Raw genomic sequence first — 22,594 nt, 5'->3', positions numbered from 1 at the left:
TGTTGGTGGATATCTAATTAACTGTTGATCTTCGTGGAGAGTGTGGTCCCCTACTTTACCATCTTGGTGATATCAAACTCTAAATGCAACTGACTTTTATATGTTGATTTTGTATCCTGCGACTTTACTGAATTTATTAGTTCTGAGTTTTTGGTGGAGTTTTCGTGGTTTTGTATATATATATCTTATATATATATATATATTAGTAAGATCACCTCATCAGCAAAGAGAGACAATTTTACTTCTTCCTTTCCAATTGGGATCCCTTTTAATTTCATTTTCCTGCCTAACAATATAAATATTCATATACAGGAGACGGGATAAATAAATTATGGCGTATTTGCAAATAGAACATTTATATAACAATGAAAAGAAACTACAATAATAAACTACAAAATCATAAATACATAATTATCTTTAAATAAAAAATGAAATATAGAACTTGTTTTAGGGTTAGAATGTTATTACGGTTAGGATTAGGGAATACTGCACATTTATGATAGCATTTTTATAGTGTTGAATGAAGCAAAATGAAAACACTATGTCTGTTGCATTATCACCTAGATAATAAAGCTATGATTTTTCAAAAGAAGAATAAGCAACATAAAATTTAGGATATACCTGTCTCAAAAAGTGGGAAGGCAGGGTGATGGAATAGGAGAGTTAGGATTTTAATCTTATAACTTTTAACTTGCCTGTAACTGCCTTAATATCACTCATCACTTTTTTCAGAGGAACATTTCCATCAGCTGTAATACAAAGCATAAAAATTCAGACAATGACACAGAACTTAGAAAAATTGTGACCTAGACCGCAGTGAAAGTCTATATATTCTACTAAATTATTTGTGTTCACCTTAAATTTATATTTCCTGTTGAATGCTTGATTCATTATTAGTAAGAAGAACAACAGTGTTTGTCCCGTGTCCTTCTAACACAGTGTCTGACTATGACAAATGTATTATTCAGTTCTTAGGTCTTCAGATGCTTTCTTATAAGCATCGTAAAAATGCCATTTATAAAGAGTCAGGGTTTTTTGTTTGGTTTTTTGGTGAACCTTATATCTGGCACTGATCCTAAGGTAGAGGCTTTGAATCTTTCATCTATTCTCAATCAGCTTTCCTTTAATGTTTTCAACTTATTTATCTATCTCTAAATGGTGATGACATGTGGTTGTTAGATACTTGAAGAAATATTAAGGATGTTCCATTACTCCCCATTATGGATATCTTTCTCTCAGTCATTTCTGGCTCTCTCTGTTATTCATTCATTCATTAATCCCTGCTCCCAAGTTTGTTTCTCCCAGCCATTCTCTGAGCTGATAAAACCATTGTGAATATCCCCTCAAAATTACTGATAGTTGAGCAGGATGACAATTTCAGATGAATAAAAATGACAAAAGATAGGATTTTTTCTTAGTTTAAGACTAGTTCTTCAAATTCTTAAAAATTTCTTTAACTCCTCAAATCAGTCTAGTTTTAGAAATTCAATGCTTACCATCAATAGGTTGCTTTTCCACTACACTTTTAAGTTCCTTACTTCTGAGCGTGATCCCCATGCTCCCAAGAACTGGATTCAGATTATTGACATCAACTTTTCCACCTTAGGAAAAAGACATAAATGTGCAAAAAACTCAATAAAGATACAATAAGAAAAATACTTCTTGTCCTGATGAGTTAAACCAGCTCTCGGCTCTCAATATATCTGGCTGCTGGTAAGAGTGTTAACTAGAATTACTTTATTGGAAAGTGGTTTGGCAATAACCATCACAATTCTTTAAAATGTTCATAACTCTTATCCCACTAATTTCACTTTTAGAAATACAGAAAAAGCTCATGTCAAAGGGGACAGGTAAATGTTTATTATAATCTTACTCATAATAAGTGGAAAAAGAAAAAAGTACCCTGAATTTAAATATCTAAAGACAAGAGATATTGTGAAGTAAACCATTGTATTTTCATTCCACAGAAAGTTACATAGCTATAGGTGTTACAAAAAATGGGTATCACAAGAAAAAAATGCTTTTTTAATAGGGTGTAATTATATCAAACAATCATTTAACTTATATGAATTAAAACCACATGCCCAGTATAAATGAACAATGAAATAATTCACATGATTCTCCCTGACATTCCAGGAGCCACAAGCACTTAAGTAGAGAAAACTCCAGATGAACATCAATTTACTGTTCCATCAGATGGACTAAATTCCACTAAGCCTATCATACTGTGAGCATCTTCACTCAGTGAGATTCTAGTATGAGATATATTTTTGTACATTATGGCTCTTAGGCAAGCCAGCTACTTCAGCTAATTGCTTTACTGTAGGAATAACAATCTATTCCATATCATTGGAAGAAAAAGTGACTAGGGTTCCCTTTTCTCCACACCCTCTCCAGCATTTATTATTTGTAGACTTTTGGATCGCAGCCATTCTGACTGGTGTGAAATGGTACCTCATAGTGGTTTTGATTTGCATTTCTCTGATAATGAGTGATGTTGAGCATCTTTTCATGTGTTTGTTAGCCATCTGTATGTCTTCTTTGGAGAAATGTCTATTTAGTTCTTTGGCCCATTTTTTGATTGGGTCGTTTATTTTTCTGGAGTTGAGCTGTAGGAGTTGCTTGTATATTTTTGAGATTAGTTGTTTGTCGGTTGCTTCATTTGCTATTATTTTCTCCCATTCTGAAGGCTGTCTTTTCACCTTGCTAATAGTTTCCTTTGATGTGCAGAAGCTTTTAAGGTTAATTAGGTCCCATTTGTTTATTTTTGCTTTTATTTCCAATAGAACTGCCTTATGATCCAGCAACCCCACTGCTGGGCATACACACTGAGGAAACCAGAAGGGAAAGAGACACGTGTACCCCAATGTTCATCGCAGCACTGTTTATAATAGCCAAGACATGGAAGCAACCTAGATGTCCATCAGCAGATGAATGGATAAGAAAGCTGTGGTACATATACACAATGGAGTATTACTCAGCCATTAAAAAGAATACATTTGAATCAGTTCTGATGAGGTGGATAAAACTGGAGCCTATTATACAGAGTGAAGTAAGCCAGAAGGAAAAACATAAATACAGTATACTAACGCATATATATGGAATTTAGAAAGATGGTAACAATAACCCGGTGTACGAGACAGCAAAAGAGACACTGATGTATAGAACAGTCTTATGGACTCTGTGGGAGAGGGAGAGGGTGGGAAGATTTGGGAGAATGGCAATGAAACATGTAAAATATCATGTAGGAAACGAGTTGCCAGTCCAGGTTCGATGCATGATGCTGGATGCTTGGGGCTGGTGCACTGGGACGACCCAGAGGGATGGTATGGGGAGGGAGGAGGGAGGAGGGTTCGGGATGGGGAACACATGTATACCTGTGGTGGATTCATTTTGATATTTGGCAAAACTAATACAATTATGTAAAGTTTAAAAATAAAATAAAATTAGAGAAAAAAAAAGAAAAAAAAAAAAAAGAAAAAGTGACTATACCAGACTTATCAAGACTAGAATGTTGGTTTCTTTTATGGAGTCTTCCAATGAGATTTTAGAGCAATTTTGACTATATGAAATTTTTGCTATTTTAACATTAAGGGCTTCAAAATATAAAAAGTGGCAATGATTCAGCAGTAGCAATATGAGTGATGAGTTTTTCTTTAATTTTTATATTTACTGGGAATGACACCTTTTATACTGAAAAAAGAAAGGAAAACTAATAGATCATAGCTGTGCATTGTGATGGTTATTTTCAGCACTATGAAAACTAAAACTCCAACTTGACCTACTCAAGAGTACACAAAAAGAGAACTGTGGAGATACTTAGGACTGGTTCCTTTGAATCTGACCTTGGGATCAAGTCTACACAGCATACACTCAAACAAAACAAAACAAAACTATAGCGTCAACATTTAAAAGGGCTGGCAGAGGAATCATGATCCAATGACTAGGAAAAAGTAAATACAAAGATTGAGAATCTCAGTTTTGTGTACTTTCTCCTTACATTTATTACCCACCTTTAAAAGACTTCAAAGCTGCTAGCAGTCTATTCTGAAAAACTTTCTTATCACCTGTAAGAAAAGGCATAGTTCAGGACAGAGAATGACTCACAGATAGAACTTAAGGATCAGACTTTTCTCTTTGTGACTGACTTTATAAATCTACCCATCTTTACCTTCAAATTATGATGAAGCTAAGCAATGAGAAAAGGTGGCATTATGGTATAGAGTGGTAGTCTGGTGTAAAGGTTAAGAGTCCGGGTTCAGATTCTTGCTCTGCTACTGACTAACGTTGTGACCTTAGGCAAATTACTTACCCTTTCTATGCCTCAGGTTTCTCCACTGTAAAATAGGGATAAGGTGTCATCATTGTGTGTGGTGAGGACAGAACTTGGCTCATCATAATCAATTCTGGTATTATTAATAGATCTACTTACTCTTTCACATCCACAGCAACTACCAGTTTATATGCTACAGAGCTAAAACTCACCATCTTTTCCTATTCTATTTTAAATTCTTTTCATTCCTTTTTTCTATCACATTTCTATTCTGTTTTCTTTACTTCTTCCAGTTCAAGTTTGACATGTCAGTGGCCTAATGAGTAACAGCAGGAATTTGCTTCATCCTATTTTCTCTTTTTCAATAGCACTTTCTTCTCTAAAAGCAGGTGGTTATTCCTCTGTGTTCTGCATCTCGATTCACTTCCTGCAGATGTTCTCTTGTTTCTTGAGAGAGGAATCATAAACGCAGGAAGGCCTCTGCCAGAAAATGTCTTCGCTAAATAAAGAGAACTCTGTCCTGCAGAAATTTGAGTTTTTATATCTTCCAAACTTTTGCATAATTAACAAATCCTCTGAGAAACAGGAGAAAACCTAAAACCAGAAACACCCACCAGAGACAATTCTGACCATCAAAATATCCAGGGAAATAGGTGGAAAACCTGACAACAAGGATCTGCTTGATTAGAGAGAGGCCAAATCCTGAAATGGCCTCATACTTTCCTGCAGTTGAAGTGGCCAGGAAAGCAGACAGGAAATACCCAATCTAGTTTTAAAGAAGAATGCCATAAAAAAGTTCACATGAAAATCCTGTTGTTGCCTAAACTAAGTTGGTCAGCATTATCGAAGTCATCCTGACCCACAAAATACTCATCTCTTCCAGAAACTGAAGGGATAGTAGTTTCATGCTTGATTCTCTTGCCTTCATTATAACTGGGTAGTGTTGTTCAGTTCAGTCACTCAGTCGTGTCCAACTCATTGCGACCCCATGAACCGCGGCACGCCAGGCCTCCCCATCCATCACCAACTCCCAGAGTCCACTGAAACCCATGTTCACTGAGTCGATGATGCCATCTAACCATCTCATCCTCTGTCGTCCCCTTCTCCTCCTGTCCCCAATCTTTCCCAACATCAGGGTCTTTTCCAATGAGTCAGCTCTTTGCATCAGGTGGCCAAAGTATTGGAGTTTCAGCTTCAGCATCAGTCCTTCCAGTGAATATTCAGGACTGATCTCCTTTAGGATGGACTGGTTGGATCTCCTTGCAGTCCAAGGGACTCTCAAGAGTCTTCTCCAACACCACTGTTCAAAAGCATCAATTCTTCAGTGCTCAGCTTTCTTTATAGTCCAACTCTCACATCCATACATGCCCACTGGAAAAACCATAGCCTTGACTAGATGGACCTTTGTTGGCAAAGTAACGTCTCTGCTTTTTAATGTGCTGTCTAGCCAGGTAATATAATAACATGGAGGCTTTGCAAACTCAGACTCATCTTTGTACTCAAAGTATTCTGCATTCTCTGCAGAGATGCTGCTTTGAGGTGGAAGACTGTAACCTGCAGCCTGTTCAGGTTTCTTCAGGCTCTTCTTCATGATGCAGCTGCTGGTACTGGATGCTACAAAGCTCAGGCTTGAAGATGTTGTTAACTTCTGAACTGATATAATAATACAGAAAACTCTAATTTCTTGGCAGCTGGTACAAGATTTACTTACAGGGATACATAGAACTTTGCTGAGAAGATGCTTTGTCGAGAAGCTATCAGAAAGATGTTGAGCTTTTGTACTTAAAGGAAAAAAGAAACTTTCTTCTGAGGACTTTTTTGATGCTTACTGAGAGAGACAAAATGTAAATTCCACTCCTTCCTCCCCTTTTTCAAAATCATCAGTAACATCTTACCTCCTCAACATTGATTTTTTGGAAGAGGATTCTTTTGACAGTTGATCTCTGTCCTTGAGTTCGCATAGAGAAATAGAGACACTGTTCATAAGAAAGCAAGAGCTGTAGGGTGGGGGCAGGTATTTATGAACACGTGACACTTTAAAGTATAAACATCATAAATAGAACCATAAAACTCAATGCTTTGGGGGTCACAGTAACCCAAATGCAGCTCACCATCAACTGGCAGTAATTTTAGCAGTTCCAGACATTCCTTATCATTGACTTCTATCCCCATGTCTCCAAGAACATTTTTCAGATCACTGGCATTAATCTTTTCTCCTTTGAAAAGACAGAGTGTTTATAGGTGAAAACTTTAGAAATTTTATTCAATGTTTTAAAGAGGTTCACTAGAACATGATATTAGCCTATGTTGCATGTATCTTTAGATACATTTATAATACTTTATGTGGCATCATTTCCAATCTGATTAAAAAGCAGAGGCAAAACAGGATATGGAAATTCAGTGTATCAATAGAAGTCAAAGTAAGTTTGCTCTTATAATATTGAGATAGTGAGGGCTCTCTTAAAGTTGGGAATAATATGCAGAATGAAATCTAGTTATCAGATTGGATAATGAATTGCCAAAAGAAATAATTATGAGAGGAGATATTATACGGACTTATGTAACTGTTCACACATACACATACAAAAATATATTATCTTGCACTTTCCAAGGCTTTGCCTTATTTTTTCACATGCTTACCTAAAATTTAACTATTCACATGTAGGCAAAGACAGACCTATATAGTATCTCTACCATAGATAGAACTTGTTATGAGAACAAAGTCTGTGGTTTCATTTTAATACATAGATAACCAGAGATTGAGTGGACTTTTTCAGGTAGAAATCTTTAATGATAATTGGGTAAATGTCAAAATTACTATGAACAATAGACTACTAGACAAGAGCATCTAAAATATGACTTATTATAAAGCATTATGATTTCAGTGTCATAGAAACTCACCAGTAAAGTCTTTCATACTCAGTGTCACATTTTTTAGATCAACTTTCCCATCCACTGTAAGACACAAAGCAGTCATATATAACAATGAGACTGTTCCTTATGCTTTCTCAACCTGTGATTCCTGCCCTCAGCTAGAATGTTGATATCATCTTACATTTTAGTTCTATTCTATTACATTTTATATAATAGTTACTTAGACATAAAAAATTGTTTTAGTCCTTTCCTCTACTTTGTTTCATGCGTCCCACTATTTCCTCCAGTGTTCACACTTTTATTCTTTATGTATAAGTCTTTTTTTAAATCCTACTTATAAATTCCTCTTTGTTCCCAATGTTATAAAATTTTACAAGTAGTTTTTAGGAATAAGTTGAAAAAATTTTAATCCTGCTTAACATTCAATGGCCCCTTTCAATTTAGGACTGTTGGAAAGAATATGAAGAAATGAAATGATAATGTATGAGTAATTCTAGAGGAACATAGTGTGTAAAACAAGACAATAAGTTGGGAAGGGGGATTAACAAAATTAAAATAGTCCAAGAATCTTGCACTGTCTTGAATGAGGATAAAAGCCCAATACAAAATTGGAGTAAGATAAATTAAGGATGTATATTGTAATCTCTGAAATAATCTTTAAAAAGTCCAAACTAATAAGAAAAATAATAGAAACCCAAAAGCAAAGCAAGGATGGAAGAAAACAGAATGTTGAACAGGTACAAATAAAGGCATTGAGTAAAAGTAGATTTAAACACAAATATGTTAGTAATATCATAACTGCTATTAGTAATACAAAAATAAAAACAATAGATTCATATTGCTAATATTTTGTTTAGGATTTTTGCACATTTGTTTATGAGAGAGACTGGCTACTGATCTTCCTTTTTTTGTGTGTTTTCTTCATCAAGTTTGGGTATCAAGATTAAGATAGTTTCATAAATTAAACCAGAAGTGTTTCTGCTTTCTGTGTTCTTTGAACAGTTGATAAAGAATGTTACTATATCTTATTTACATGTTAGGAAAAATTAATCAAGGAAGTGATCTAACCATCTAAAACTTAAGAATTTAAAATATCTGAAATATAAGGATTTAGAGAAGTTGAAAGTAAGAGGATGGGTAGATATTGACCAAACAAATACTAAGCAAAAACAAAGTAGTGGGGTTATATTGACACCAAACAACATGGTCACAAACACAAAAAAATGCCAAGTTAGAAGGAGAAAAAGAAAAATTCTAAATTATGGTTGGATATTTTAATATATTTCAATGAGTAATTAATAAAATAAGCAGAAAAAAAGCATTAAGACTACAGGAAATTTGAACTACAAATTTAACAAACTTGATTTAATGGACATATAGACAACACTGTACCCAATAATTTCAGAATGCATATTTCCTTTCACATAGGGAGCATTTACAAAAATGATCATATATTGCATTGTAAAGCCAAATATCAATAATTTTAAAAGTAATGAGGGGCTTTCCTAGTGATCCAGTAGCTAAGATTCTATGGTCCCAATGCAGGAGGCCTGGGTTTGACCCTTGGTCAGGAAACTAGACCCCACATGACGCAACTAAGAGTTTCCATACCTCAACTAAAGATCCTGCACGCCTCAACGAAAATCGAAGATTCTACATGCCTCAAGTAAGAACTGGCACAGCCAAATAAATAAATCTTTAAAAACCAAAGTATTTTGCCTATATTCTCTAGGAGTTTCCATGGGGTACCATTTCACGCCAGTCAGAATGGCTGCGATCCAAAAGTCTACAAGCAATAAATGCTGGAGAGGGTGTGGAGAAAAGGGAACCCTCTTACACTGTTGGTGGGAATGCAAACTAGTACAGCCACTATGGAGAACAGTGTGGAGATTCCTTAAAAAACTGGAAATAGAACTGCCTTATGATCCAGCAATCCCACTGCTGGGCATACACACTGAGGAAACCAGAATTGAAAGAGACACGTGTACCCCAATGTTCATCGCAGCACTGTTTATAATAGCCAGGACATGGAAGCAACCTAGATGCCCATCAGCAGATGAATGGATAAGAAAGCTGTGGTACATATACACAATGGAGTATTACTCAGCCATTAAAAAGAAAACATTTGAATCAGTTCTAATGAGGTGGATGAAACTGGAGCCTATTATACAGAGTGAAGTAAGCCAGAAGGAAAAACACCAATACAGTATACTAACGCATATATATGGAATTTAGAAAGATGGTAACAATAACCCTGTATATGAGACAGCAAAAGAGACACTGATGTATAGAACAGTCTTATGGACTCTGTGGGAGAGGGAGAGGGTGGGATGATTTGGGAGAATGGCATTGAAACATGTATAATATCATATATGAAACGAGTCGCCAGTCCAGGTTCGATGCACGATACTGGATGCTTGGGGCTGGTGCACTGGGACGACCCAGAGGGATGGTATGGGGAGGGAGGAGGGAGGAGGGTTCAGGATGGGGAACACATGTATACCTGTGGTGGATTCATTTTGATATATGGCAAAACCAATACAATATTGTAAAGTTAAAAAATAAAAAAAATTCAAAACCCCCCCAAAAATAAAATAAAATTTAAAAACCCACAAAAGTAATGACAATAAATGGTCCAAAATAACATTAAGAAAACAGTTCCATCTATAGTAACATCAAAAGAACAAATCACCTATCACTGAGGAATAAATTTACAAAAAAAAAGGGACAAAACTCATACTTCAAACACTATAAAACATTATTGCAAGAAATTGATTGACTTAAATAAATGGAAAGATATCCCATGATCATGGATCAGAACACTTAATATTGAAACGATGGTAATATTCTCTGTGACTATCCCCTACCCTCTCTCACATGCTGAATTGATCTAGAAACACAAGAACATTTTTATCAAATCTTAGCTGGCATTTTTGCCAAATTTTAAGAGCCAATCTTAAAATTCAAATGTAAATGCAAGGTATCTTGAATAGCCAAAACAATCTCAGAGAAAAGAACAAAGTTGGAAGACGTACACTTTCCAATTTCAAACCTTATTAAAAAGTGATAGTAATCAATGTAGTGAAGTACCAGCAAAAGGCTAGATATATGGATCAATGGAGAGGAACTGAGAGTTCAGAAATAAATCACTGTATTCACTGTTAACTGATTTTTGACAAGGGTATCATGACAGTTCAATGAAGAAGAGGAGACTTTTCAACAAATGGTGCTGAGACAACTATACATCCACATGCAAAAGACTGAAGTTAGATCCCTTCTTCATACCATATACAGAAATAATGTATCATAGACTCAAAATTAAGAGCTAAAACTATAAAACCTTTAGAAAGAAATATAAAAATAAATCATTTTTATTGTGGATTAGGAAAACATCCTTATATATGACACCAAAAGCATAGGTGACAAAAGAAAAACTAGATAAACTGGACTTCATCAAAACTAAAAGCATTTGTGCTTCAAAGGACACCATCAAGGAAGTGAGGAACTCACAGAACAGGAGAAAGTATTTGAAAATCATGCATATGATAAGGGAGTTTTATATAGAATATATAAAGAACTCTTATAACTCAATAATAAAAAGACAACCCAATTGAAAAATAGGTAAAGAATCTGAATATATGTTTCTCTAATGGAAATATATGAATAGCCAACAAGTACATGAAGAGATGTGCAACATCATTAGACATAAAATAAATAAAAATTAAAACTACCACTTTACATCACTAGGATGACTATAATAAAAAAGAGAGATAATAACAAGTAGTGACAAGGATGTGAAGAAATTGGAACCCTCACATGTTGCTGATGGAAATGTAAAATGATACAATTACTTTGTAAAATAATTTCAATTCCCCCAAAATGTTAAACATAGAGTTATCATATGTTCCAGCATTTCCACTCCTAAGAATATGCCCAATAATAATGAAAACATGTATCCATAAAAATTTACATGAGACTATTCATAGCAGCATTATTCATAATAGCCAAAATGTGGAAACAAACCCCAAATGTTCATCGACTTACGAATGAAGAAACAAAAAGTGGTATATCCATATAATGGAAGATTGCTTGGCAACGAAAATGAATGAAGTGGTGATACATGATATAAAATGGATGAGCCTTGAAAACATTATGCTATATGAAAGAAACCAGTCACTTATGATTCTCCAGAACACATGAAATCTCCAGAACAGGCAAACCGGTAGGGATGAAAAGCAGATTAATGGTTGCTAGAGGCTGAGAAGAAGAGGAGAGTAGGGAATGACTGTTAGTGGGTAAGAGGTTTCCTTTTGGGGTTTGGTAATGTTCCAGGCAAATAGGTGGGGAAACAGTGGAAACAGTAGCTGACTTTATTTTTCTGGGCTCCAAAATCACTGCAGATGGTGACTGCAGCCATGAAATTAAGACACTTACTCCTTGGAAGGAAAGTTATGACCAACCTAGACAGCATATTAAAAAGCAGAGACATTACTTTGCCAACAAAGGTCCATCTAGTCAAGGCTATGGTTTTTCCAGTGGTCATGTATGGATCTGAGAGTTGGACTGTGAAGAAGGCTAAGCGCCGAAGAATTGATGCTTTTGAACTGTGGTGTTGGAGAAGACTCTTGAGAGTCCCTTGGATTGCAAGGAGATCCAACCAGTCCATCCTAAAGGAAATCAGTCCTGAATATTCACCGGAAGGACTGATGCTGAAGCTGAAACTCCAATACTTTGGCCACCTGAAGCGAAGAGATGACTCATTTGAAAAGACCCTGATGCTGGGAAAGATTGAAGGCAGGAGGAGAAGGGGATGACAGAGGATGGCATAATCAACTCAATGGACATGGGTTTTGGTGAACTCTGGGAGTTGGTGATGGACAGGGAGGCCTGGCGTGCTGTGGTTCATGGGGTCACAAAAAGTCAGACACGACTGAGCGACTGAACTGATTGACTGAATGTTCCACAGTCCAAGCTGGGTTTAGAAAAGGCAGAGGACCCAGAGATCAAATTGTTAACATTTGCTGGATCATAGAGAAAGCAAGGGAATTCCAGAAAACTGTCTACTTTTGTTTCATCGACTACACCAAAGCCTTTGACTGTGTGGATCATAACAGTCTGTGGAAAGCTCTTAAAGAGATGGGAATACCAAACCATCTTACCTGTCTCCTAAGAAGCCTGTATGTGGGTCAAGAAGCAACAGTTAGAGTCTGTATGGAACAATTGACTCGTTCAGGATTAAGAAAGGAGTACACCAGGGCTGTCTGCTGTCACCCTGTTTATTTAACCTATATGCTGAGCGCATCATGAGAAATGCTGGGCCGGATGAGTTACAAGCTGGAATTAAGATAGGCAGGAGAAGCATTAACAACCTCAGATATGTGGATGATACCATTCTAATGGCAGAAAGCGAAGAGGAACTAAAGAGCATATTGATGTCGGGTGAAGGAGGAGAGTGAAAGAGCTGGCTTAAAACTAAACATTAAAAAAACTAAGATCATGGCATCCAGCCCCATTATTTCATGGCAAATAGAAGGGGAAAAGGTGTAAGTAGTGATAGATTTCCTCTTCTTGGGCGCTAAAATCACTGCAGATAGTGACTGCAGTCATGAAATCACAAGATGATTGCTTCTTGGCAGGAATGCTATGACAAACCTAGACAGTGTGTTGAAAAGCAGAGACATTACTCTGCCAACAAAGGTCTGTATGGTTGAGGCTATGGTCTTCCCAGTGGTCATGTACGGTTGTGAGAGCTGGACCGTAAAGAAGGAAGAGCACCAAAGAATTGATACCTTCGAGCTGTAGTGCTGGAGAAGACTCCTGAGAGTCCCTTAGACAGTAAGGAGATCAAGCTACTCAATCTTAAGGGAAATCAACCCTAAATACTCATTGAAAGGACTGAAGCCGAAGGTGAAGCTCCAGTATTTTGGTCACCTACTGTGAACAGCTGACTCATTGGAAAAGTCCCTGATGCTGGGAAAGACTGAGGGCAGAAGGAGAGATGGCTGAATGGCATCACTGATGCAATGGACATGAACTTGGGCAAACTTTGGGAGAGGTGAGGGACAGGGAGGCTTGGCTGGGGTCACAAAGAGTCCAACATGACTGGATGACTGAACAAAAACAACAACAAAGTTCTAAAATCTATTATAGTGATGGTCACATAAGTCTATGAATATGCTAAAACCTGTTGAATTGAATACTTCAGATGGGCAAATTGTATGGTATGTAGATTATATATCAATAAAGTTGTTGAAAAATAAAATACAATAAAATGTAAAGGGATTAAAATCACAGAGTAGGTTCTTCGACTACCATGCAATTAACCTAGAAATAAAGCACATGGGAATATCTGAGGGTTGAAAATAAATCACAACAGAACTAAGAAATATCTTAAACTGAATAACTAAAAAATATATCATGTCTCAGAATTCATCCCTGGTTTGGAAAGATCCCCTGGAGGAGGAAATGGCAACCCATTCCAGTATTCTTGCCTGGAGAGTCCCATGGAGAGAAGCCTAGCAGGCTACAGTCCATGGGGTCACAAAGAGCTGAACACGACTGAAGTAACAGCACACACACATGAGGGTTGAGAATAAATCACAATAGAACTAAGAAATATTTTAAACTGAATAACTAAAAAAATGTATATCAGAATTCAAAATATATTAGAAAAGAAAAAAATTAAAAATTAATAAGCTAAGCATGCACCTTAAGTTAGAAAAAGAATAGCAAATGAAATCAAAGAAAATTACAAAGAGCAGAAATTAATGAAACAAAAAGGAATTAAGAATGTAGAGGTTTAACAAAGTGAAAAGTTGGTTGTTTGGAATGACTTTTAATACTTGTTAGACCCTTGGTAAGACTAACCAAGAAAAAAAGAGGAAAGGCATAAATAACCAATATTAGGAATGAGCAAGATTCCCATGCTAATCTTGCAAACATTAAAAAGATAGTTATTAAATAATTTTATTTAAATACATTAAAAATTCATATAAAATTGACAAATTCCTAGAAAACCACAGTTTACCAACTGACACAAGAAGAAACAGTCTTTTTTTTTTTTTAATTTTATTTTTAAACTTTACATAATTGTATTAGTTTTGCCAAATATCAAAATGAATCCACCACAGGTATACATGTGTTCCCCATCCTGAACCCTCCTCCCTCCTCCCTCCCCATACCATCCCTCTGGGTCGTCCCAGTGCACTAGCCCCAAGCATCCAGTATCGTGCATCGAACCTGGACTGGCAACTCGAGAAACAGTCTTTTTAATTGGAAGTTAAAAATTCCAACAATACAAACAACAAATTCAGACTCAAGGTGTCTTCATTGGTTAATCCCACCAAACATTTAAGAAGGAAATAATGCCACCTTAAAAACTCTTTCAGAGAATTCAAACAAGAAATAATCTTCAACATATTTTTTTAACTTTGCTAGTAAAATTTAATGAAGACTGAACAAATAAGGAAAATCTCTTATAAACAAGAATGCAAAAATCTTCAATAAAATATTAGCAATCTGAATCCAATAATATATAAATGATAATCCATCATGATTAATATATTCCAGGAATGCAAAGTTTTTTTAATATGCGAAAATCAATCCATGTAGTACCCCAGATTAATATATTTAAGGAGAAATACTATATAATCACTTCAATAAACACTTCATTACATGCAATGATCAGGTGTAGAAAAAATGAATTGGATAAATGTCAAAACAAAAATAGGAATAGAAGAGAATTTCTTTAATTTACTAACTGCTACTGCTGCTAAGTCACTTCAGTCATGTCCGACTCTGTGACCCCATAGACGGCGGCCCACCAGGCTCCCCCATCCCTGGGATTCTCCAGGCAAGAACACTGGAGTGGGTTGCCATTTCCTTCTCCAATGCATGAAAGTGAAAAGTGAAAGTGAAGTCGCTCAGTCGTGTCCAACTCTTGGCGACCCCATGGACTGCAGCCCACCAGGCTCCTCCATCCATGGGATTTTCCAGGCAAGAGTACTGGAGTGGGGTGCCAATTTACTAAAGGTTATGTAAATAACCCCAAATCACAAAAAACCTTCAACAAAGTAATATTTGCTGGTGGAATATGGAATTATTTCCCTTTGAGATTAAAAACAAGTTAGCCTTTGTTAGTCCTGGCCACAAAGCTGTGAGCTTTGTGGGGCTGTGAGCAAGAGGAAGCTGCAAGCCCAAGGCTACCCTCACCCTGACACATTGTAGTAAAGAACTTCTTAAAGATAAGTCTGAACCCTGAACACAGTCGTGTGAAAGTCTGTGTCCAAACCAGGAGCTGAAATGGCTTTTCTTATATTCTAGAAGGTATGAAGACAAAAGGAGACTCTGATGAAGAAGTTGTTTGAGATGGAGTCAGTCTTTATTGAAAAGAAAGCACAGCAATTCCTTTAGGAACAGAGATGGACAAATTATCTCCTGAGCTTGTGTTCAACAGCCCAAACATAAAAGGAATTTTGGCTATGGAGAAAGCTTGATTATTTGAAACATCAGGACTAATCTGGCTGTAAGCTCCTGGAGACTAGTGGAAGCCTTCAATAAGTCCAGGTTTATGGAAAAAGTTTGTGACTGTTTTGTTCTTAGGGTTTATTATGTATGGCTGCCTTATGAAGAAAATACAATTATATATTTTGAAAATTAAGCCTGTATGTTAGATTCCAGAAGTGACATTTGTATTCTTTTTAGGGAACAGAAAAGCAGAAGCCATCTCTTTTTGTGTCAATTTTCTGCTATGTAAAAAAAAAAAAATATTGTATTTCTCACTCGCTAGTATCCTTTTATTAGAACTAATTTCATTAAAGTTGCCTTTCTGGGAGGATTTTAGGAAATGTATGTTTAACAGGTGTGCTGTCATTGGATCTCTGTTGAATGGCTTGAAAATGGCTTGGCATTTTTTTCTGACCAGGTTGATGGCTTTTAAAATTTGGAAGCAAGAAGCCCTGACTACAGGTTATGTACTGTTTCTAAATCCAAAATTGGCCTCATATTTTTTACATTTTTGTAAAATTTTCATTGTCTGATGCCTCATTTGTTCAACCTTTAATATTACCAACCATTAGATAAAGTATCAGGCAACAATTTCCTTGCACTGTGGTGCAGAAAAGTTCTGGGTGATGGCATCAAAAATAAATGCCTAACTCACTTGTTTTTTAATTTATTTCTTTGCCACCTAAATGTCTGCTTAAAGATGGGATCTCAAGCTGACTTAGATTCTTTTAGTTGATAGGTCTTTCTCTCTCTCTCTTTTTTTTAATCTCAGTTTTATTTATTTATTTTACTTTACAATATCGTATTGGTTTTGCCATACATTGACATGAATCCGACAGGTCTCTTAAAAGGCATCTAGCTCACCCTCCTCAATTCTATACTTGAAGAGGCAAGTCCCCAGGGAAACTGAAAGGCTTTTGCCCATACTCACACTGTAAGCTAGGTAGGGCAGAACTGAGACTCTACCTCTCTCCCCTACCTTATACTACATGAATTCATACTCTGTTCTGAGATCCATGTTATTTGACTGTAGAAAGTTGGCACTATAGCAAGAAAAGATAGTACTGATGGTATTTTCAAATATGCTGTTGAAAAATTTGATATTCATATGGGAAAGAAAAGAAACTTAACCCCTACGGCATCCCATATACAAAAATCATGTCCAGGTGGATTGTTAGTTAAATTTGAGATGCAAAACAAAGGAATTTTTAAAAGATAATGTGGGACAATACTTTAATGACCTTAGGATAGGAAAAGATTTATATGGTATAAAAGATACTAACCATCAGGGAAAAGATTGATATATTTGACTACATTTAAATTAAGAATTTCTGTTCACTGGAGGACACCATTAAAAGAATGAAAAAGCAAGCCAAAGAGACAGTTATTTGCATTGCAAATTAGCCTCAAATTGCCTATACAGAGAATATATAAAGAACTTCCACAGTTCAATAAGAAAAAAATCACAGTAGAAAGACAGGCAATATAATTGAAAAGGCAGTCCACAAAAGAGGCTACACAAATAATTAATAGATATATAAAAAGGTCTCAATCTCATTACTAATCAGAAAAATATAAACTTAACCTTCAGTTAAGTTACCCCGATACTCACTAAAAAGAAGCCAGTGACAAAATGTTCCTTGCTATGTGATTCCATTCATATGAAGTTCAAAATATGGGTGAACTATAAAATTTGAGATGCATATTTATGTGGTAAAATATGAATAAAACTGAAGTAGTGATTACCATAAGGATCATGGTGGTGATTAAATTGAGTGGGCAGTGTTGGGAAAGAGAACACGGTGGATTTTAGATGTTGGTGGAGAGTATACAGCTGTTTGTTTTATAACCATTAGTTACACAGGAAATTCATGTTTTACACACTTTTCTCTATGTATTATATATTTCTCTATGTACTAGGAAAAGGAAAGACATTACTCCAAATCCTATCTCCCATAGAAATAATCACTGGTCATTCCACAGACTCTCATCTATGAAGTTGCACAGGTAAGATAGATATAGAGAATTATTTTCAAGAAGTTGCAGAGGTAAGATAGATATAGAGAATTATTTTCAAAAAGTACTATATATATGGTTTTAAAAATAAGAATCTTCAATTTCTAATAAATATACCTCAGTACAAGAGATATTTATGAAGATGTCCAGTTAATTTTAAAAGAATATGAAAAACAGAGGTGAAGCCATATTTTCAAACTTAATCTTTCAATTTTAAAAACTATCACCTGATTTCCTGCTATGAAAAGCATTTTCTCACTTCCTCCCATTTCCCCCCTCACTTTCATGTTTTTATTAGTTATGTTATCATTGTTACACTGACACATATAAACATGTTATTTTGTATCTATCATCCCCACAATTGTCTAGTACTTGCTCTGTATTCAAACAGATTTACAGGTCACCACCAGTCTTTTCACTATTGTTTCCTTTTGCTCAATTTTAAGTTATTTCTTAACTATATTTCATCATCTTTTTTTCAAGAGGTGCTGAATTCATTTAGTTTTTCCCATATGATTAAAAGTTGGAATTTTATATTTATATATAAAATTTTTATGTATATTTGAATGACATCATAGTTGTACATAATACTCTTTGTCACGCTTTTTCACCTTTGTAGATACTCTGACATTCTTTTCTGGAGTTGAATGTTGCTTTGGAAACCCATCACTTCCTCTCCTCATCTGTTACCTGCTTTCTATCATCTGTGCATCTGAAAAATTCTCATTTTTCCTTAAAGTTCAGTAAGCAAACTAGAAAATATTTCACGGTAGGGCACTCTGGATCACCATTTTCTGGAGCCTGGTGTGACATTTTTGATCTGCATTCATTCCTTCATTTTACAGAAATTTTCTTTTTTAAAAACTATCATTGATTAAAAAGTTTTAATTGTTATACTCTCTTCTAAAGATATTTGATATTCTTATGGTGGATGCCTTTGTGAATCATCCATATCTACTAGATTTTTGATAATTTTAATCTTTTTTCTCTGTATTTACTGTACCAAGTCTGCTCACACTGTAATATGATTTTTAGTGCTTTATATTTTTAAATTTTTATGTTTATAATTTACTTAATAATTCTATAATGACTTTTTGTACTTATTCTTTTTTTAGTTTTGCAATTTACCTTTTTAATATTTATATGTATTGGTACCATCTCATTTTTGAGCTTTAGTTTTATTGAACCCATTAAAGTTGTCCTATAATATGAGTTAATTGTCAACAACCTCTTTTTCATTGTTCCTTAGGTTATATTTTCTACTTGATGGATTATTTGTCTTTTGCACGCTATCTTCCTTCATCCTATCTTCTTACCTTCCCTTTTCACTTTTCTGTTTTTCTTCACTGTGTTAATGCTAGAATTGTCACCATATCCTTTTTTTTTTTTCCAATCTTGCATATGCTTCAGCAACTCTGTCCAGATCTTCATTTTATTCTCAGGATTTAATATATCTTTTAATTGCCCTTTCTACAGCATCTGAGACTAGTTTGCTTTCTTCAGTGAGATGGCATTTGAAGAAAATTGTTCTACCCACTTTTATTGTAATCTAAGGGTAGAGTGAGGTATGTCATGTGGTTTTATACTTGAGCCCTGCTCTCGTATCTGAACTTTGTTTAAATGTCCCAACAGGGGTCATTGCTCTGAGACCCTGGTAAAGACATTTCACCAAACCCCAGATCTGCCTATGGGATGGTATTCTTGGGCTTCAGATGAGACCCCCAATTCAGCCTAGAGCTCTGAAGCTTTTACTTCTATCAATGAGTGATTCCAATCATTCATTTTCTCTGTTGTAGCCATTTCTCCCCAACAACTGTTTCTTCTTCTTCCTCATAAATGGAGAGAGAAAAAGTTATGTACCCAGTTTTCTTCATCCCAGATCTGGGCATTTTAGTGATAACTCTCTGGATTTCACCAATTTAATTTCTGCAGGAGGAGAGAGGCTCAGAGGAGCCTAGCTCTGTTGCAATAGTTTCTACTTTAGAATCTTTTTTTTTTTTAATTGGAGGAAAATTGCTTTACAATGTTGCATTTGTTTCTGTCATACAACGATGAGAATTGGTCATAATTACATATATACTCCCTCCCTCTTAGGCCTCCTTCCTCTCCTTCCGCTATCCCACTCCTATAGGTTCTCACAGAGCACCAGTCTGGGCTCCCTGTGTTATACAGCAGCTTCCCGCTCCCTCTCTGTTTTACACATGATAGTATATGTATGTCAGTGCTACTTCCTCAAATCGCCCCATCCTCTCCTTCCCCCGCTGTGTCCAGAAGTCCATTCTCTATACATATGTGTCTCCATTCCCTCCCTATTCTCATAGGTTCTCTGGTTGTCTCCTTTAAATATTTATGGCATTAGATTGGTCTTTTTATATTATTTGATTGATGTTAAACTTCCTTTGTGGATTTTTTACTTTTTCATTTTTGTTGCTCCTTTGTTAGGTATTGGAGGAAATAAAAACTAAATGTTTTTATTTAGTTTATAATGTTTTCTCATCATCTTAAACTGGATTCCTCTGGACCAGTTTAGCTAGCATTAAAACAAACAATTACTTGAAAATTTGAAGGAATTTATTCTCAAATTTATTCTCTGCAGGCCTGTCACCTTTTGTTGGAGTGATGGGTGGTGGTTGATAGGTATACTTATTTGATAGTTTTTTCCAACTATCATTATTGGCCTATTTATATTTTCATTTCATCTTTGATTAATATTGGTAACTAATTTATTTTACCCTGGAAAAATGTTCATTGTATTAATATAAATAATACCCTAATCCCACATTATACCCAACAGTGAGTATCATTATGCTCTTTTAAAATTCTTGGTGTTTTTCTGTCTCCTTTTAATCTGTTTATATCAGAACAACTGAGGCATACATGTAATTACTCCTCATTATAGGTTGTTTTTTTCTTCTGACTTATTATTTAATGTTTCTTTAAAATAGTTCTCATTCCATCTTACTTCCTCTTCTTCATTTTTTGATCTGTTAGCATTCTCACCAATTTTTATTATTCACAGTGGAAAACATTTGTTGGTCTTGGATTAGTGAAGATACAAGGATGTGTTTTCATTTGAGACATGAGTTTGGCTACAAGCTGTTAAAAATGCCCTGTTACCAGGTTCGATGCATGATACTGGATGCTTGGGGCTAGTGCACTGGGACGACTCAGAGGGATGGTATGGGGAGGGAGGAGGGAGGAGGGCTCAGGATGGGGAACACATGTATACCTGTGGCGGATTCATTTTGATATTTGGCAAAACTAATACAATTATGTAAAGTTTAAAAATAAAATAAAATTGGAAGAATAAAAAAAAATAAAATAAAATAAAATTAAAACAAAGCAAAACAAAAAAAAATGCCCTGTTAATACCAAATAAGTACTATCATTAATTTACAGATGTTCTCAAACCCAAGATGTCCTAAAGGGAATAAATTTTTATCTACAATGCTCACCATCAACTGGCAGGTTTTGTGAAAAATCTTCAAGCTCTTTATGTGAAAGCTCAATCCCCATATTTTCCAAAAATGTGACCAAGTTAGTCATATCAATCTTTCCTCCTTAGAAGAGGCAAGAAAGATACCAAGATGTGAGAAAAATCTGCATTAATTCATGTGCATTATAGTTAACACTTTAATCAAGAAGACATTAAGGTGCAGTAACACCCAGTCAAGGGTACAAGGAGGATCAACTGATAATTCGACTTCATCTTTCATTCAATCAACAAAGTGCAAATTTTAAAAGGACTGGGTAATTTTCCAGGGATTTATGGCATAACATGTATAACACATGCATAACTACTGAGAAAATACACATATGGGATTTTTAATGTAATAAAAAATAAGTTAGCATATATGAAAATATACAATAATATCTCAGATTTATTTGATTTCTCATCATACTTTTCACTCACTTTTAAGATTCTTCACACTGTCTAGCAACCTTTTTTGAAACACCTTTCCTTCAACTGTAAGAAAAGGCATAATTCATGTCAGAGAAAAAAAAATAAAAAGGGGATTCACCTAAAAAAAATTCTGCAATTCCTCCCCTAATCTCATAATTTCAAAAAGAGAATTTTAGTAATTCTTTTCTCCTGAAATGTACCTATTTGCTCTCAAATAGTAACAAAATTTGTTTGGAGAAAGACTTTAATGAGGCAAATCTATTAGCTCTTGGATAAAAACAATGATTATTGATCTAAACCTTGTATAAAAGTGAAAGTTGCTCTCTCTGTCTTGTCCAACTCTCTGGGACCCCATGGACTATACAGTCCATGGAATTCTCCAGGCCAGAATACTGGAGTGGGTAGCTGTTCCCTTCTCCAGGGGGTCTTCCCAACCCAGGGATGGAACCCAGGTCTCCCAGATTGCAGGCAGATTCCTTACCAGTTGAGCTACCAGGGACGTCCTAAACCTTATATATCCCATTTGATTTTCTTTCATCTCTGACTTCTTCCTTTGTACCCTTTACTCTTCCATTTTCACACCCTTTCACTTACTATCAGGCATATTAGTGGAATCAAGGACAGTAATACATATAATTTTTTGGTAGGAATGAGTGAAATAGCTATTGCCTACCATAATATAAATTAAATGACCCAGATTTTCTTTGGCAAAAATCAAGTACTGAAAGTTTTCCAAAATGATTACAAAAAGAAAAAATAACAACTTGCTAGCAATACAGAGTTATTTTAGAAGAAAACGACACAGTCAAGCACTCTAAAGCCATTTGAAGAATACATATATAATTTTAAAATCCTTACCATCAACTGGTAGAGTTTTTACTAAATTCAAGTATTCCTTATCTGTGACTTCTACTTTCATGTCTTTTAGAGCATTTTTTAGGTCACTGACATTTATCTGCTTTCCTAGAAAAGACAGAAATGGTGATAAAAAGAATTATTATAATTATTTAGAAGGATAAAAA

At 35.3% G+C, this 22,594-nt stretch overlaps 1 protein-coding gene across 1 annotated transcript in view; it reads right to left on the bottom strand.

The window, feature by feature from the left end:
* Positions 1-647: 647 nt before the first annotated feature.
* LOC133232607 (uncharacterized) overlaps positions 648-22,594 on the bottom strand; it is a 60,511-nt gene continuing 38,564 nt past the window's right edge. Inside the window, exons 18-25 of the mRNA XM_061392258.1 lie at positions 22,431-22,535; positions 21,582-21,635; positions 21,124-21,228; positions 7,175-7,228; positions 6,385-6,489; positions 4,014-4,067; positions 1,497-1,601; positions 648-749 (exon numbers count right to left, since the gene is read on the bottom strand). Of these exons, the coding sequence (XP_061248242.1) occupies positions 664-749; positions 1,497-1,601; positions 4,014-4,067; positions 6,385-6,489; positions 7,175-7,228; positions 21,124-21,228; positions 21,582-21,635; positions 22,431-22,535 (668 nt within the window). The 3' untranslated portion in view covers positions 648-663. The remainder of the gene's footprint in view (positions 750-1,496; positions 1,602-4,013; positions 4,068-6,384; positions 6,490-7,174; positions 7,229-21,123; positions 21,229-21,581; positions 21,636-22,430; positions 22,536-22,594) is intronic.

The sequence above is a fragment of the Bos javanicus genome, chromosome 19 (assembly GCF_032452875.1).
Source record: "Bos javanicus breed banteng chromosome 19, ARS-OSU_banteng_1.0, whole genome shotgun sequence".
NCBI classification, from domain to species: Eukaryota; Metazoa; Chordata; class Mammalia; order Artiodactyla; family Bovidae; genus Bos; species Bos javanicus.
The sequence above is the reverse complement of the archived record's forward strand: the minus strand, read 5'-3'. Positions and strand labels throughout refer to the sequence as shown.